Source organism: Silurus meridionalis, chromosome 24 (genome assembly GCF_014805685.1).
Source record: "Silurus meridionalis isolate SWU-2019-XX chromosome 24, ASM1480568v1, whole genome shotgun sequence".
Classification (NCBI taxonomy): Eukaryota; Metazoa; Chordata; class Actinopteri; order Siluriformes; family Siluridae; genus Silurus; species Silurus meridionalis.
Genome location: NC_060907.1, coordinates 2,703,376 through 2,718,906, shown reverse-complemented (window position 1 = coordinate 2,718,906; position 15,531 = coordinate 2,703,376). Strand labels below are relative to the sequence as shown.

Here is a 15,531-nt window from a genome sequence, read left to right as displayed (position 1 = left end):
ACTCACACACTCTCACTTACCTGTACACACTCTCACAATCCCACATTCTTGCACACTCACACATTCAGACACTCTCTCATTCGCACTCTCACACTCACTCACTTGTTCACTCTCTTACTCCCACTGTCCCCCACTCACACTCACTTGTACTCCCTCACTTCCACTTACCTTGTACACACACACACACACACACTCTCACTCTTTCAATTTGACACACTCTCACACTCCTTGACACCCTCCATCACTCTCTCACTCACTCTTACACACACACACACACACTCTTTCACTCTATCTCTCATTCCCTCACTTTTACCATTAGAAATTTTTTCAAAATAATACACACACGACTCTGAGTCTGGATTCCCACAGGAATGTCTTTTCCATCCTGTCTGATTTATAACCTGGAAATTGCACACTGGAGAAAAGAGAGACAGCGAGAAAGATTGTGTGTGTGTGTGTGTGTGTGTGTGTTGTACCTATTCCCTAGCGGACTCCTCATCCCGTTCACAGTGTTATGTGAACCTGAAAATGTTCTAAAGACAAAAAAATCTTAAAATGTCCCCTTTTTAAGACATGCCCACATTCAATCCAGAAAAATCTGGGAAAATTATTTCCTTCCCTTCACATCAACATCATTTTTTCTGTGCAGCGTAAAAACTTGAAAATGTTCTCGCAAACAGATACGTCCCTTTTTTTCGAAGGCGAAACCAGAGACGTTCATGAGATCAAATCCCACCTGCTATTGAGCAACACCCTTCATCTGCTCGGATGTATAAATGAAATGGATCAGGGGCTCAGTTTCTCATGTTTGGTCTTTTTTGGTCTTCCTACATCTTTATCTGACTTTACTATTACCCTAATGGATGAATGAAATCTCACAAAATCTAGTGGAACATCTTCCCAGAAGAGTGGGGGTTCCATTAACAGCCAATAGGGACTCCATGTGGAATGGGAGGCGCAAAAAGTAGCATATACCAATCTTATGGTTAAGTGTCCACAAAGTTCTGTCCATTATCGAAGCTCTTTAACCAAGTCGTCAAACAGATCTCACGGAACACCAATTTGAAATTTCAATTTTAAAATTTAGAATTGACTCGAAAATTCTGGTCTTCGTCGCATGGACAATCTTTTGTCTATATAAATTAGTTATTGCAACCTCATAATTCCAGCAGGAATCGCAGATCCTCCAAACAGATCTTACTAGTTGTTCCTCGTTCCAGATTTAGTACGAAAGCTGACCGTGCCTTTGAGGTAGTTACTCACGAATTGTTGAATGTTCTTCTCTTGAAGCTTAGAAATGTGGACTTTGTGAACTTCTTTCTTTTATCTTGGATGTAAAACAATGTGACAGTTGCACTAGAAAGATACTCAAGAAATGACTACTTACTATCTGGATTACAGTGGAAGTCGGTTTAGGAAAATTAGCGATTATGACTTATGATGTTATTCACACTGGTATACCCCCTGTACAGTATTATACACACTCCTGATTCTGGCATTTTGGGATTCGAACCATGATGTGTGAAAGAAATAAAATATTGTGTGTGTGTGTGTGTGTGTGTGTGTTGTGTTTTAGCGTCGTCTCTGCTTGCGCGAGGTTCGTCCGAGTCCTCATTATGCCATAAATACACCTCTGTGCGAATGTACAGTAGGTAAGCTACCTGCTGGAGCTTGAATGCTGGTGTGAACGTTTAGAAAGCCTGGCATCAAGTTCATGTGGTCATGCGATTTCCCATAATGCCCTAGCGAGCCTTCATGGTCGAAGAAATACCATCATAGGTCTTTGTTTAAAAAGATTAAACTCTTCTACAGTGTCAGGACATTATGTGTAACTGCTGTGGTTTTTAACAGCCGTGATGACCAAGTGAGGAACTAGCATGCTAACGCTAGCTGCCTAGCTAGCTGCATTATTCTTTTGTATAATTACACAAAGCCACGCGTTTACATGCGATTGGCAAGCCGCCACAAATTTACGCACCTTTACTGCAGTCGGATGGTTAGCAAGGGTCACCGGGACACGCCTACTCCAAGCTAAGCCCCTCCCCTGTTATGACTATCACGGTGTGCACCATTTTTTTTGTGTATAGCATGTAGTGTGTGTGTGAAGAGTGTGCATAGTGTGTATGTGTAGTTTATCCATACACAAACATATTTCATAATTCTTAAATAAAGCAGATGGTCACACAGACACACAAAGTGGTCCCTCAAACTTGATGCTCCACAGACGTCAAACTCCTCAGACATCACACTCCTCGGTGGCTGCTGTGAGGTCCGTGTTGTGAACTCTCTCCTCCAAGCAGATGTCCTCGGTCAAAGAGCTGCAGTTACTGGTGCCCTCGTGACGCCCCGCCCGGTCCATTTCGTGCACCAATCCCGCGCCGTTCCTGCAGATAATCACCAGGCGGCGGCTCTCCTCCGAGGGCAGGGCAGGCGCTGCAGGTTCGGGCGTGTCTGAGCGCTCTGGCGGCGAGGCCACGTTGACGCTGGCGCTCTTGCCGTGAGCCGTTTGGCTGTGCGTGTTGCGATATTCCTCCTCGAGGTCTTTTCCCAGCTTCCATCGCTTCCATCGCTTTAGCATCTCGCTCTGTACCTGAAGGAACACGGATGGGGTTACATCGGGAAATTAAGTGAGAAACATCTTGTGTCACCAAATCAGTGGAAGTTCTCACCTCTTTGTTAACAAAGCAGTACAAGATGGCCACCAGCAAACCCTGTGTGTGGAGAAATTGAGATCCGTCGCAACTCATATTAATAATAAATACAACAATCTGAATCACATGGACATCAAGTTTGCTGAGGAGATGATTAGCAAGCTATTTAGCAATAATCACCCGTTCCAATTCTTTATAGCTTGTAAGCATCGGCTAAGCTAGCACACTAGCAAAAGGAAATATTCAAATATATAAGACCATTTCATAGGGAATTTAGTTTCGACTCTAAAAAAGGTGATATAAGTAACTCACCTGATGCTAAATTTAGCTAGATAACATAAACATCATAACCCTTAACTCATGCTAGCTGTGGTGGCGTGTGCTAGTTTCTGCCGAGCTAATCTAGCGTCATCAGCAAAGCTTCATTAGGAGTACAGTGGCGATATTAAGGTACTTGTGGAAGTTGTTAGCATTTATCGGCACTTGACCTCTGACCTGGAAGGAGCTGAAGAGCAGGTCGTAGAAGAGGCGAATGAGACGCAGCAGAGACTCCCTGTTCACGGACTCATCGATGACGAAGGTGAAGAGGATGGCGTGAATCCCCAGCAGCGGAATAAGTGTAAGCGTTGATTTAGCCAGTCTGAGACACAGACTTCATTAAATGATTTATTGTCTAACATCTGTATAATATTTGTATCTAAAGTACACACTCTACACAAAACACACACGCTACACAAAGTACAGATGCTACATAAAATACACAGACTAAACAAAAAACACACTCTACACAAAACACACACGCTACACAAAATACACACGCTACACAAAGTACACACACAACACAAAGTACACACGCTACACAAAGTACACACACAACACAAAGTACAGACGCTACACAAAGTACACACACAAAACACAAAGTACAGACGCTACACAAAGTACCAACACAAAGTTCACCCAGTACACAAAGTACAGATGCTATACAAAGTACACCCAGTACATAAAGTACACACACTACAAAAAATACGCACTCTACACAAACTACACAATGTACAAAAAAGATAAAAAAAGTTTTACCTGAACTTATAGTCTGTGTACCTCATCTGATGAGCCTTAAGTTTGGACATCAGAATCTTTATAATTCTAATAAATATAAAGAAATTAATCTGGAAGAGAGAAAAGAGAGTGGGTGGGAGTGGGGGGTGGGGTGGAGAAGAAGAACAAGTTTGTAAGAAACATTTTGTTTAAAATAATTTGTTATATAAAGGCTTTGGATTTAAAGGCTCAGAATGAAGTGTGTATTTGGGATAAGAAAAAGTGTGTATGTTTGTGGGTGTGTGGGTGTTTGTGTGTGAGCCTGTTAGCACTCTGTTAGCACTCTGTTAGCTAGCTAACACTGTCCAACTGGTGAAAATTGGACAACACTGCGCAATAACAACAGGGGGGAAGTGTGTAACTTGTTACTGAGAAGTGAACACAAACTTGTTGGACAGCAAACTCCAGTCTGGTGGTAATGAAACTGGTAGCTGTTATTCACACCATATCAAGTGTCCAGGAGTGCGAACAGCCAATGTGATTGCAGGCTTTCCAAATTCTAAACATACAGAAGATCAGAATCTGGAGAAAGCCCATGAAACTCAGGTGATGTAATCATCTCTGTAATTCTCTCGTCATTTCTAAATTGTCACAGGAACTCGTTTATTTTTTTTCTTCTCGAAGAAGGCCTAAAGTAATCCATCAAGAAGGTTTTTCTTCAAGTCTACATTACCGTTCTGAAATTACGAAAAGTGAATCTAAAGGTTTGAGACTTAGATCAAGCTTTTGACTGCACAGGTTTTTAACAGAAAGACAGGTAGGAACTCTAAGTAATCGCTAGATGTGAATGAGAGGGCACAATGTTCCTGAGATAAGCTCCACCAGAGTCCTAAGCAGGATAATGAGTTTCAGTGAGATATATTCAGAGAGTATTCAGAAAGTTAATAAATAGACTAGATAATGGCTGGATGGATATATTGGATGGGTGGATGGATTAGATGATAAGAAGAATAGACAGGATGGATGGATGGATGGATGGATGGATGGAAAGATGATGAATGGATAAACAGATGGATGGATAGATGATGAATGGATGGATGGATGGATGGAAGAAGGAATGCATGGATATATTGGATGGGTGAATGGATGGATGGATTAGATGTTAAGATGAATAGACAGGATGGATGGATGGAAAGATGATGGATTGATGGATGGATGGAAGGAAGGATGCATGAATATAATGGATCATTGAATGGATGGATGGATTAGATGGTAAGATGAATAAACAGGCTGGATGGATGAATGGATGGATTGATGGATGAAAAAAGGATGCATGGATATGCTATATGGGTGAATGGATGGATGGATTGGATGATGAATAGACAGAATGGATGGATAGATCGATAGATGGACTAGATAGATTAGATTGTTGAATACATTTGATGGCTCTATTGACAGTTAGATGGATTGGATAGAGTGATTGATGGGTGAATGGATGGATGGATTTGTTGGATATATAAATAGATTGGATGGATGGATAGATGGATGGATGGATGGATGGATGGATGGATGAATGGATGGATGGATGGATGGAGGGAGGGATAAATCTATTGATGGACCAGATAGATAAAATTGTTGAATAAATTGGATGGATCTATTGATTGTTAGATGAATTGGATGGATTGGATAAATTAGACAGATACTTAGATCAAATAAAGAGATGTTCCATGTGTCCTACCAGGTAGGCAAACAGAATTGGTGAGCGTATGATCCACCAGTAGCCCATGTTTATATTCTTCTCCCAACATCTGCACACAGAAACACAAACTGATCACAAACAGGATTCAATTCCACATGTGAGCATATGAGGGCAAATCACAAACTACTTGCTAATAAATCCATAAGCACATAATACTGTGGTTGGAGGTTCTAAGCACATGCAGGTCAGAACTGTTTGAAGTGACAGCAGGAAACAAAAGCCTTCATTAGATCAAATAGTATAGAAATAGAACCCTTTAACCTCAGCAGGAACCCTCAAACGTTCTACATGATTTTAGCCCCTATAAGAGATTTTTCCATCAGAAAGGGTTTCATGAAGAACAATGCGAGTAACACATTTAATATCTAAAACACATCTCACCATTTTATGATGTCAGTGCATTTAAGAAACATTTAGAAGTTCTCTGTAGATATTCTACAACAATGGCACTAGATTTTTTTGGAAGCTTGGAGATCTTAAAACCTCAAAAACACAAAGATTTCCCAAATGTTTTGCTCAAGTATTATTCCACTTCTCTTTTACCTGGGGGAACCTTTGAGGGCTCCACAGAGAACACTAAAACAGTCATTTTCTACAGAAGAAAGGTTTCCGGTGGAACCCTGTTAGATATATAGATATCTAGATCTAGTTATTATGTTCTGCCAGGAAAATAACAACGTTTTCTAAAGTGCCTTTTTTTAGCTGGAGGCTTTAGAAAGAGTCCAGAAAAGGCTATTTACAGCTCACATTCTTTATAATGGACATTTAAACAAATGGAAATGAGAAATTGTTTCCTGCCATTAAAGGTGTTCATCTTCTGCCCTGTCCTTCATCACAATTCCATATACAACAAAAACTTTTTTTTTCCCCTAGGGGTCTTTTGCAAACCCATTGCTTCCTACACCTGATCAATTTCTGGGTCATTTCTGAGTCAGGTTTTTCTTCATAATGTCAATTTCTAGTTCCAGGTTATTCCATTATTTTACAACATATACATTTTAATTATGTTTTGCATATGCAATCTGAGATGTAAGATGGAGAATCGCAGAAGGTTTTGATCACAGCACTAAATAATTCCTGGTCCTGATGAAACCATGACAATGAGCAGGAGGAACCATGTGTTCCAGCCTGATATTTGCACATTATTACCTCAGCTGAATTAATAAATCGACTCACGGGAAGATTTAATTAAAAAGTGCCAGAAAAAGATTTGTTTTTAAGACGTGTAAAAGTTTTGAAGTCAAAATCAATCGATCGACCGATCAATCCATCTTGAGATTCATCTTGTTTCTCCTCACACTGCACCATCCTGACAACTGACCTGTACTCCATTCCTTCTTTATTGTATAACACATATCGAGTGTAAACCTGTTTTGGATTATTAACACATCTTCATAATGTTGATCATTAGTCCATCACTTCATTATTAAATATACTTTGGAACACAGCCCACTTTAGCATACGCAGGAAGTAACCCCAATAAAATTCAACTCACTACGCTAGCTTTCACTTGCTAGAATAGATTCCATTAGCCAAATCAGCCTTTACTATGTTATATCAAACTCATTATGTTGGTTTAAACCCACTAGGTTAGCTTTCATTCGCTACATGAGCTTTTACATGCTAGGTTAGCTTTCACCTGTTAAATTGCTGTCACAAGTTGATTTTCCTCACTAACGCCGTTTAAGCGGTATGTTGCTAGGCTAGATTTTTGCTATTTCTAGTTCATTTTCCCTGAATAACACAATCACCAACACAAACATGATGATTAGTTGGGGAGCTGGCCCCGCCCACTTTACAATGAAAAAAAAAAAAGGTAAGTTCATATAGATGCTGGAAATTATATCGAAATCTATTTCAGAATTTAAACTTTTTTACAATTTCAGTACTTACAGATCATTTTCATACAAATACTTCAGCATCACCCACGGCAACACGAATATCACCGGTGCACCTAAAGTTCGACACAGAGGAAGACGATAAACAACAAATAAGACATTAATTCAGACATTACTGCTAATCAACATCCTAATGTGACATTATAAAGAAGGCGTGGCCTCTGGATCAGTCACTGTGTAGGAGGCGTGGCCTCTGTATCTGTCAGTCTCAATGTATCAGTTTGTTGATGTAAACGTTCTCCACACTCTCTGAGGTAAAGTTTGGTGTTCCGCAAGGATTTGTCTTGGGCCCACTGCTTTTCTCTTTATATATGCTGCTTTTGGGGAAAACATGGTATTAGCTTGCATTGTTAGGCTGAAGATACACAGTTGTATGTTTCAGAGCCAGATGAGAGAGGAGTGTTGAAATGTTGAGGAGTGTGTAAAGGATATTAGACATGCAGCTAGAAGTAAACTGTATTTGCTATTACAATGCTTCCTGAGTTTTTGTTTCCATTAGATGGCGCTTGTGCACTTAGATACTCGCTTATTTTAGTAAACTTTATTTAGTTTAATTTGTATCATTTAATATTTTGATTATTCTTTCGAAGAGTTTTTGATTATGTTTTCTTTTATTCCCATCATGTCTTTGTATGGCACTTCCTGTTATGTCAGGAAGAGATGGAACGATGCTATTATCGAAAGTTTTAATATGTTTCCATTTGACATTATAAGCCATCCAATCAAGAGACTTCAAGATATATTCTTCTCTCTCAGCTCACAAGCAGGCAAAAGTGGTACGTAGATGGTTTTTTTTGTTTATTTACGAGTTCAAAATCGCATTCGTGTTTCCCATGTAAATAAAAGTGTGACGGATGTTTGTTATATTCGTCCTGTTTATTTTGTTCTACACTGTTGATGTCTGCGGGGATGAGTGCATTAATCATCTGTAAAAGAACCTCAGCCTTCGTATTGTGACTAAGAGTGGCATATAAACTTTCAGATTCAGATCTCTGGATAGTCTTTTTGTTCCCTAGTCTTTCTTTTGAGGCTCACGTGAATAATATTACCAGGATCGCCTTCTTCCACAAAAAATTAGAAATATGATGTCGCTAGAGGATGCAGAAAAACTAGTTCATGCTTTTGTTACATCTAAATTAGACTACTGTAACACTTTACTGTCTGGTTGTTGGAGTAAGTGCAGAAATAAGCTTCATTTGAAGCAGTAGAATCATTACTAGATCTAGAATATACGAGCAGATCAGCCCTGTTTTAATCATCTACACTGCTCCCAATTACATCTCACACTGATTATAAAATACTACTACTGACGTATAAAGCACTTAGGGGTCTCACACCACAGTATCTGATTGAACTTCTGTACCAATATGATCCCCACACCTACTTAGACCATGGGGTGCAGGCTATTTGTTGGTACCTCACTACAGGAATGTTTCTCATCTACTGCCTGGGAATCCATGGAATTACGGAGTAACCCAAGAGCTTTGAGGATGGATTTAGACTGTAATTAATGTCAACTAGAGCTGTTGCTATCAATTATTTTAGTAATCGAGTATCCTACATATTATTCCAATGATTAATCGAGTAATCAGATAAGAAGTACTTTTGAAGTTTATTTTATATAATTCTGCCTTTTTTTTTCACAATTCTGAGCTTATTTTTTGCAAACAGCCAACATTTCTGGTGCATTTACTGGTAACCATGTCGTCGGCCTGAAGTTTGAAACTGTTGGTGTATGAACGAGGCTCCTCTACTTCACCTGACTCCTCCAGAGCTGATTGTAAGACAGAGTTCTCTCAAGAAATTGGAGGCTTAATTTGATACTATGCCATTCTATGTATTATAGCCAATTTCATTTTCAATGTGTGAAGCTTTCTGGAACAACAGATGGGGTGACACTACCAGTTTGACTCTTAGTGTATGAGGCATGGCCCTCTGTATATTTCACTCTTAGCATAGGAGGCGTGGCCTCTGTAACTGTCAGTCTCAGTGTATAAGGCGTGGCCTCTGTATCTGTCATTCTCAGTGTGGGAGGCATGGTGTCTGTATTTGTCAGTCTCAGTAAAGGAGGTGTAGCCTCCCTATCTGTCAATCTTAGCTCTAAAGTTACTACACACACACACACACACTCACTCACCCCAGCCGATGCACAGGTAGAGGCAGAAGTAGTTTCTCTCAGAGAAGACGCTTATTACCAGGAGACTGTGCAGGTACAAACCCTCCACCAGCAGCCAGTAATTATTTGCTATCACACTGTACTGCATCATCACCATGGCAACCCGACATCCTGACATTACCTGTCGTTATTACAATACAACAGTTTCGTTCAGAATGAATCAGAAATAGGCAACACAGATCACCAGTATGACATCACTGTGTATCTGCACACACTAACATAAGATGTAATGTGTGTGTGTGTGTGTGTGTGTGTGTGTGTATCTGTGTGTGTGTGTGTACATCAATGTCAATTATCCAGTCCTGGTATTGGTTAAATCTGGTGTTTGGGTAAGATCCAGTGTGTGTGTGTGTGTGTGTGTGTGTGTGTGTGTGTGTGTGTGTGTGTGTGTGTGTATATGTGTGTATATATACATCAATGTCGAAGCTCTGTGGTCTTGTTAATGGTAAGGTCCAGTGTGTGAGGTGTGTGTGTGTTTGTGAGTGTGTACCTTGATGTCAAAGCTCTGGTCCTGGTAGCGGTAAGGTCCAGTGTGTGAGGTGTTGATCAGATCCAGCAGTGCGTCTTTTACCAGGATGGACACGGCACGCAGAATGAAGGAACTAAACAGATTCATGTGGATGTTGTTCCTCATGCAGCGTAACTTCCTGCACAATGACATCATGGGAAAAAACACACACACATAAATTTAATTAACTTGTGATGTGTGTGTGTGTGTGTGTGTGTGTGTGTGTGTGTGTGGTGGTTTCACCTGAAGGCTGCCAGGATTCCCAGCGCAAGAACCAAAGCTGCCAGAGAGAGCGAGTAACCCACTGTATACATCACCCTGAATTTACTTATAATCAGCCAGTACTCTTCCTACACACACACACACACACACACACACACACACACACACACACACACACACACACAGGAAATAATATTTTTATTTTTTGCATTAGTCTCAGAGGCAGCCATCTTTTCATAGGCCTCGTAGCTCCAATGCACAACTCAACAAGCGAATGTTTGTATCAAACAAGTGAATACACAAACAATATTTGTTTGTTTTTAATAAGTTGGACAGTAATATAAATGCACATGGCCTCACCAGTCGATCATCGTTCTCGTCACACTCTGTGGTGTTCTTACTGTTAGCCCATCGACCATCTGCACCACACATCTGATACACTCGACCCTGCTTAACTATACACATACCAAAAACACACACACACACACACGGAAAGTTACATCCTTCAAGACAAAGAAGAACTGTACTTTAAATTAAAGGTGTTATGAAACGAGGTTCGTACCATTTAGGGTATATGGGGGTGCTCAATGTCTGATTTCAAATAGAACTACTGCTTTTCTCCCAATAAATTAATACACCGCCTATTATGATAATGTTGTGAAAATAAAAGTATAAAGAAAGAAACTTCTAATAAAATGTCCTCCCACCAGGACAGGTTTTACTTTCCATGATCCGTGACTGACACAGGAGCATCTTGGCAGCAGGGATTTAAATATTATTTAACAATGTGTTGGAGATTCTGTAAAGGTATTTTCTGTTCTAATTTAATTCAATAAATTCTGTTTTTTCTGTGCGTCTATTTAGTGCGTGCTCCACAGGCAATTTCGCCGATTTCGTTTGACTTGCAGACGTGTGAAATGCAAATCCTGTCTAAAGTCTGGCGTTTCATGTCGTATATATACACCGACCAGACATAACATTATAACCTCACAATATTATGAGTGGTGAATTAAATAACACTGATTATCTCTTCATCATGGCATGGTTTTGTCCTCAATGTTGACATGTTAGAAGCAGTAAAAATGGGCGAGCGTAAAAATCTAAACAAGTTTGACAAGGGGCAATAACTGGAGGACTGGGTCAGAGCATCAGAACAAAACTGCAGCTCTTGTGGGCTGTTTCCGGTCTGCAGTGGTCAGTATCTAAAGTATTCCACGGAAGGAACAGTGGTGAATCGGCGACAGGGTCATCTGACTTTTGCTGACCCTGCACCGGACCTAACGTCTGACCCTGCTCTAGATCTGACGTCTGACCCTGCTCCAGATCTGACATCTGACCCTGCACCTTACCTGATGTCTGACCCTGCTCCAGATCTGACATCTGACCCTGCTCCAGATCTGACGTCTGACCCTGCTCCAGATCTGTCGTCTGACCCTGCTCCAGATCTGACGTCTGACCCTGCTCCAGATCTGACGTCTGACCCTGCTCTAGATCTGATGTCTGACCCTGCTCCTGACCTTACATCTGATCCTTCTCCTGACCTTACGTCTGACTCTTCCCCGGACCTTATGTCTGACCCTGCTCCAGACCTTATGTCTGAAGACCTTATGTCTGACTCTGTACAGGACCTAACGTCTGCCCCTGACCCTTGACCTGACATCCTACCCTGAGCCTGACATTACATCTGACCCTTCTTCTGGCCTGAAGTCTGACCATGCTTTTGACCTTACCTCTGACCATGTACCTGACCCTGTGCCTGAGTTTGTGCCTGAGTCTAAACCTGACCCTGCATCTGACTCTGCACCTTCCTGTGTTTTTGACTCTGCACCTGTTTGTGGTTCATGGTTTGGATTTGTGGGCTTCTTTATCAAACTGCACCTGTAGCGTGCAAAATCTTTACTAGATGACAATTCATGTCTGACCTTTGTGGTACCACGGCAGATACCACGGACAGGAAACATTAACGACAGTGCCAGGCGAGCCATCAGGCCAACATGTGTAGTGATCAAAAGTCCTGTTACACACCAAACCTGATCAACAAACAAACACACACACAAACACAACATTATATGATCAGCATTCAAAGCAACAAAATGTCTATAATCAATGATATTTTCAATATAATTGTATGTGTGTGTGTGTGTGTGTGTGTGTGTGTGTGTGTGTGTGTGTGTGTGTGTGTTTGTTTTATACCTGTTGCAGGTGGGCTGCTGTTGTAACCCTGAATGCACTCATTTCTGTAGTTGGCCCATTGCTCCCGCAACGTCTTCAGAGCCAGACAGAGCTGCACACACACACACACACACACACACACACACACACACACACACACACACACACACACACACCAAGCTGTTATACATGACAAAGGATCATTATTATAGACTAGTATATAATAAAACTAAATAAAAAATGAAATAGAATTTATAATTTAATGAAATGTGTAAATCTGTATTGTGTGTTTTTATATGAATGAGACGTGTCAAGATAAATCTAAACACAAAACGACTCCTGCACCTTTTGTTGTTGGTATTTATTTATTTATTTGTACTATCTCTCCATTTTCTGTTTTTCTTCATCTTTTCCTGCTCCCTTCTCTTCTTCTCCTGAGTCTAAACAAATTTTAGATCTTGCATAAGGTGCATGGTCTCAGGTGCCTGTAACTGCAGACGGCAATGATTTCTGATAATTTAGAAGTTTATAGATAGTTAGATGGACAGTGTGTGAGTGGACAGTGTCTTAATATACATTATGTGAAGGTTTAATGGTGGACAGTATGGGAAGTGTGTTAATGGACAGTGTGTTAGTGTAGAGTGTGTTAGTGGACAGTGTGTTAGTATGGAGTGTGTTAATGGACAGTGTGTTAGTATAGAGTGTGTTAGTGGACAGTGTGGACAGAGTTTTTAAAGTTGACAGTTTATTAATAGACAGTGTTGTAATAGATGCTCATTGTGTTAGTGGACTGTGTGACAGTGTGTTAGTGGACTGTGTGTTGTTGGGCAGTGTGTTAGTGGACAGTGTGTTGTTGGATACTGTGTTAGTGGACAATGTGGAGAGTGTGTTGTTGGATAGTGTGTTAGTGGAAAGTGTGTTAGTGGACAGTGTGTTAGTGGACTGTGTGGACAGTGTGTTGTTGGATAGTGTGTTAGTGGACAGTGTGTTTGTGGACAGTGTGGACAGTGTGTTGTTGGATAGTGTGTTAGTGGACAGTTTGGACAGTGTGTTAGTAATAAGTGTGTTGTTGGATAATGTGTTAGTGGACAGTGTGGACAGTGTGTTTGTGGACAGTGTGGACAGTGTATTAGTGGACAGTGTGTTGGTGGACAGTGTGTTAGTGGGCAGTGTGTTGTTGGACAGTGTGTTAGTGGACAGTGTGTTGTTGGACAGTGTGTTAGTGGACAGTGTGTTGTTGGATAGTGTGTTGTTGGATAGTGTGTTTGTGGACAGTGTTGTTGGACAGTGTGTTAGTGGACAGAGTCGACAGTGTGTTAGTGGACAGTGTGTTAGTGGACAGTGTAGACAGTGTGTTAGTGGACAGTGTAGACAGTGTGTTAGTGGACAGTGTGTTAGTGGACAGAGTGGACAGTGTGTTAGTGGACAGTGTAGACAGTGTGTTAGTGGACAGAGTGGACAATGTGTTAGTGGACAGTGTGTTAGTGGACAGTGTAGACAGTGTGTTAGTGGACAGAGTGGACAGTGTGTTAGTGGACAGAGTGGACAGTGCGTTAGTGGACAGTGCATTGTTGGACAGTGTGGACAGCAGAGGTGGCAAAAGTACATACATCGTTTATTTAGGTAAAAGTGCAGATACTGATGTTTTAAAAGATTCTGGTAAAAGTTGAAGTTCTGACTGCACTCTTTTACTCAAGTTAAAGTAAAGAAGTTTGGAATCCGACATGTTCTTCAGTAAAAAGTAGTGATTATTAATTATTACTACCTGTTTTAGTGTCACTTTAGTGTTAATCGCAACGTAATTGTACATTTCTATTGTACATTTAATTGTTGTTAATATACAGTATATGTGTCTACAAATAAAAGTAAACCCTTTACAGATTGGAATGATGTACTGCTTTTATCTGTGTGATGAAAAAAAAACTTACTTAATTTAAGATTGTTTCAGAGTTATGATGGTAAAAAAAGCCACAAAACACGTCGGCATGTTTGTCGACCCCAGAGGGCTAATTGGGGCATCATGGCGGATTTTGCTGCTGATTTGAGACTTGGTGCATCAGTAAAACAAATCATACTATTACAAATTACTTTTCGGTGGAGTTATATATATTTATATATATACAGTATATAAACCTTCTGCCTGCTCATTGTGAGCTTCATAAACTAGTCTACGTCTGTGATGTGTGAGAGACAGGACATGATACACCAGTGGATTGAAGAAGCAGCGCAATGACAGGAAACAGGTTGATGTGCTGAAAACGGCGCAATGAGAAGGAAAAATCTTGACATTTCACCAAATAGATTGATACTAAAATAACGAGTCTGATTTGAAAATGTAAGAAGTAGAAAATACAGATGTTTGTGTAAAAATATACGAGTAAAAGTAAAAAGTTGTCCAAAAAATAAATAGTGAACTAAAAAACTGATACAAGGAAAATCTACTAAAGTACAGTAACTAATATTTGTACTTTATTATTTCCCTCCTCTGGTGGACAGGGTGTTGATGGACAGATTGTTGTGTATAAACGTGTGATGGTCATGTGATGTTTCTGCTTATCAGTTTTAACGTCTGCCTGTCTGTGTGAAAGAGATCTGAAACAGGTAATGGAGGAAGAACATCTTACATTCCCGCATTCCTGTGTGTGTGTGTGTGTGTGTGTGTGTGTGTGTGTGTGTGTGTGTGTGTGTGTGTGTGTGTCACGGTCTGTTAACTCTCCACAAGTTGACTTTTTAATAAGCATGAATGTGTGTTCTGTTTTGAGAGAGAGAGAAAGAGCGAGAGAGAGAGCAGAGGTGACATATGAACACTAAAGATCCTGACTCATGCTCATGTGATACTCAGGTGATGACTGTACACTGCTGATAAAACAGTGTGTGTGGGTGTGTTTGTGTGTGTGTGTGTGTGTGTGTGTGTGTGTGTGTGTGTGTGTGTGTGTGTGTGTGTGTCCTTTGCTTTGCTTTGTAGAAAATAAGAACTAGTTCTAAAAAAAAAGTATACACTACACGGCCGATGGTTTGTAGTATTGGAGTCTGTGTCAGACTCTCAGTGTTTGAGTCAATGTTGGAGTCAGTATTAGAGTCAGTGTTAGACTCTCAGTGTTAAGAGTTGG

General features: G+C 40.5%; 1 protein-coding gene across 3 annotated transcripts in view; it reads right to left on the bottom strand.

The window, feature by feature from the left end:
• Nucleotides 1-354: 354 nt before the first annotated feature.
• gcgrb (glucagon receptor b) overlaps nt 355-15,531 on the bottom strand; it is a 34,658-nt gene continuing 19,481 nt past the window's right edge. For all 3 annotated transcript variants that reach the window (XM_046838002.1, XM_046838001.1, XM_046838004.1), the window contains 12 exons: nt 12,443-12,533; nt 12,172-12,279; nt 10,610-10,704; nt 10,271-10,377; nt 10,010-10,166; nt 9,481-9,640; nt 7,339-7,399; nt 5,425-5,494; nt 3,729-3,817; nt 3,147-3,291; nt 2,670-2,711; nt 355-2,590 (listed from right to left, as the gene is read on the bottom strand). In XM_046838002.1, the coding sequence (XP_046693958.1) occupies nt 2,237-2,590; nt 2,670-2,711; nt 3,147-3,291; nt 3,729-3,817; nt 5,425-5,494; nt 7,339-7,399; nt 9,481-9,640; nt 10,010-10,166; nt 10,271-10,377; nt 10,610-10,704; nt 12,172-12,279; nt 12,443-12,533 (1,479 nt within the window). In that variant the 3' untranslated portion in view covers nt 355-2,236. The remainder of the gene's footprint in view (nt 2,591-2,669; nt 2,712-3,146; nt 3,292-3,728; nt 3,818-5,424; nt 5,495-7,338; nt 7,400-9,480; nt 9,641-10,009; nt 10,167-10,270; nt 10,378-10,609; nt 10,705-12,171; nt 12,280-12,442; nt 12,534-15,531) is intronic.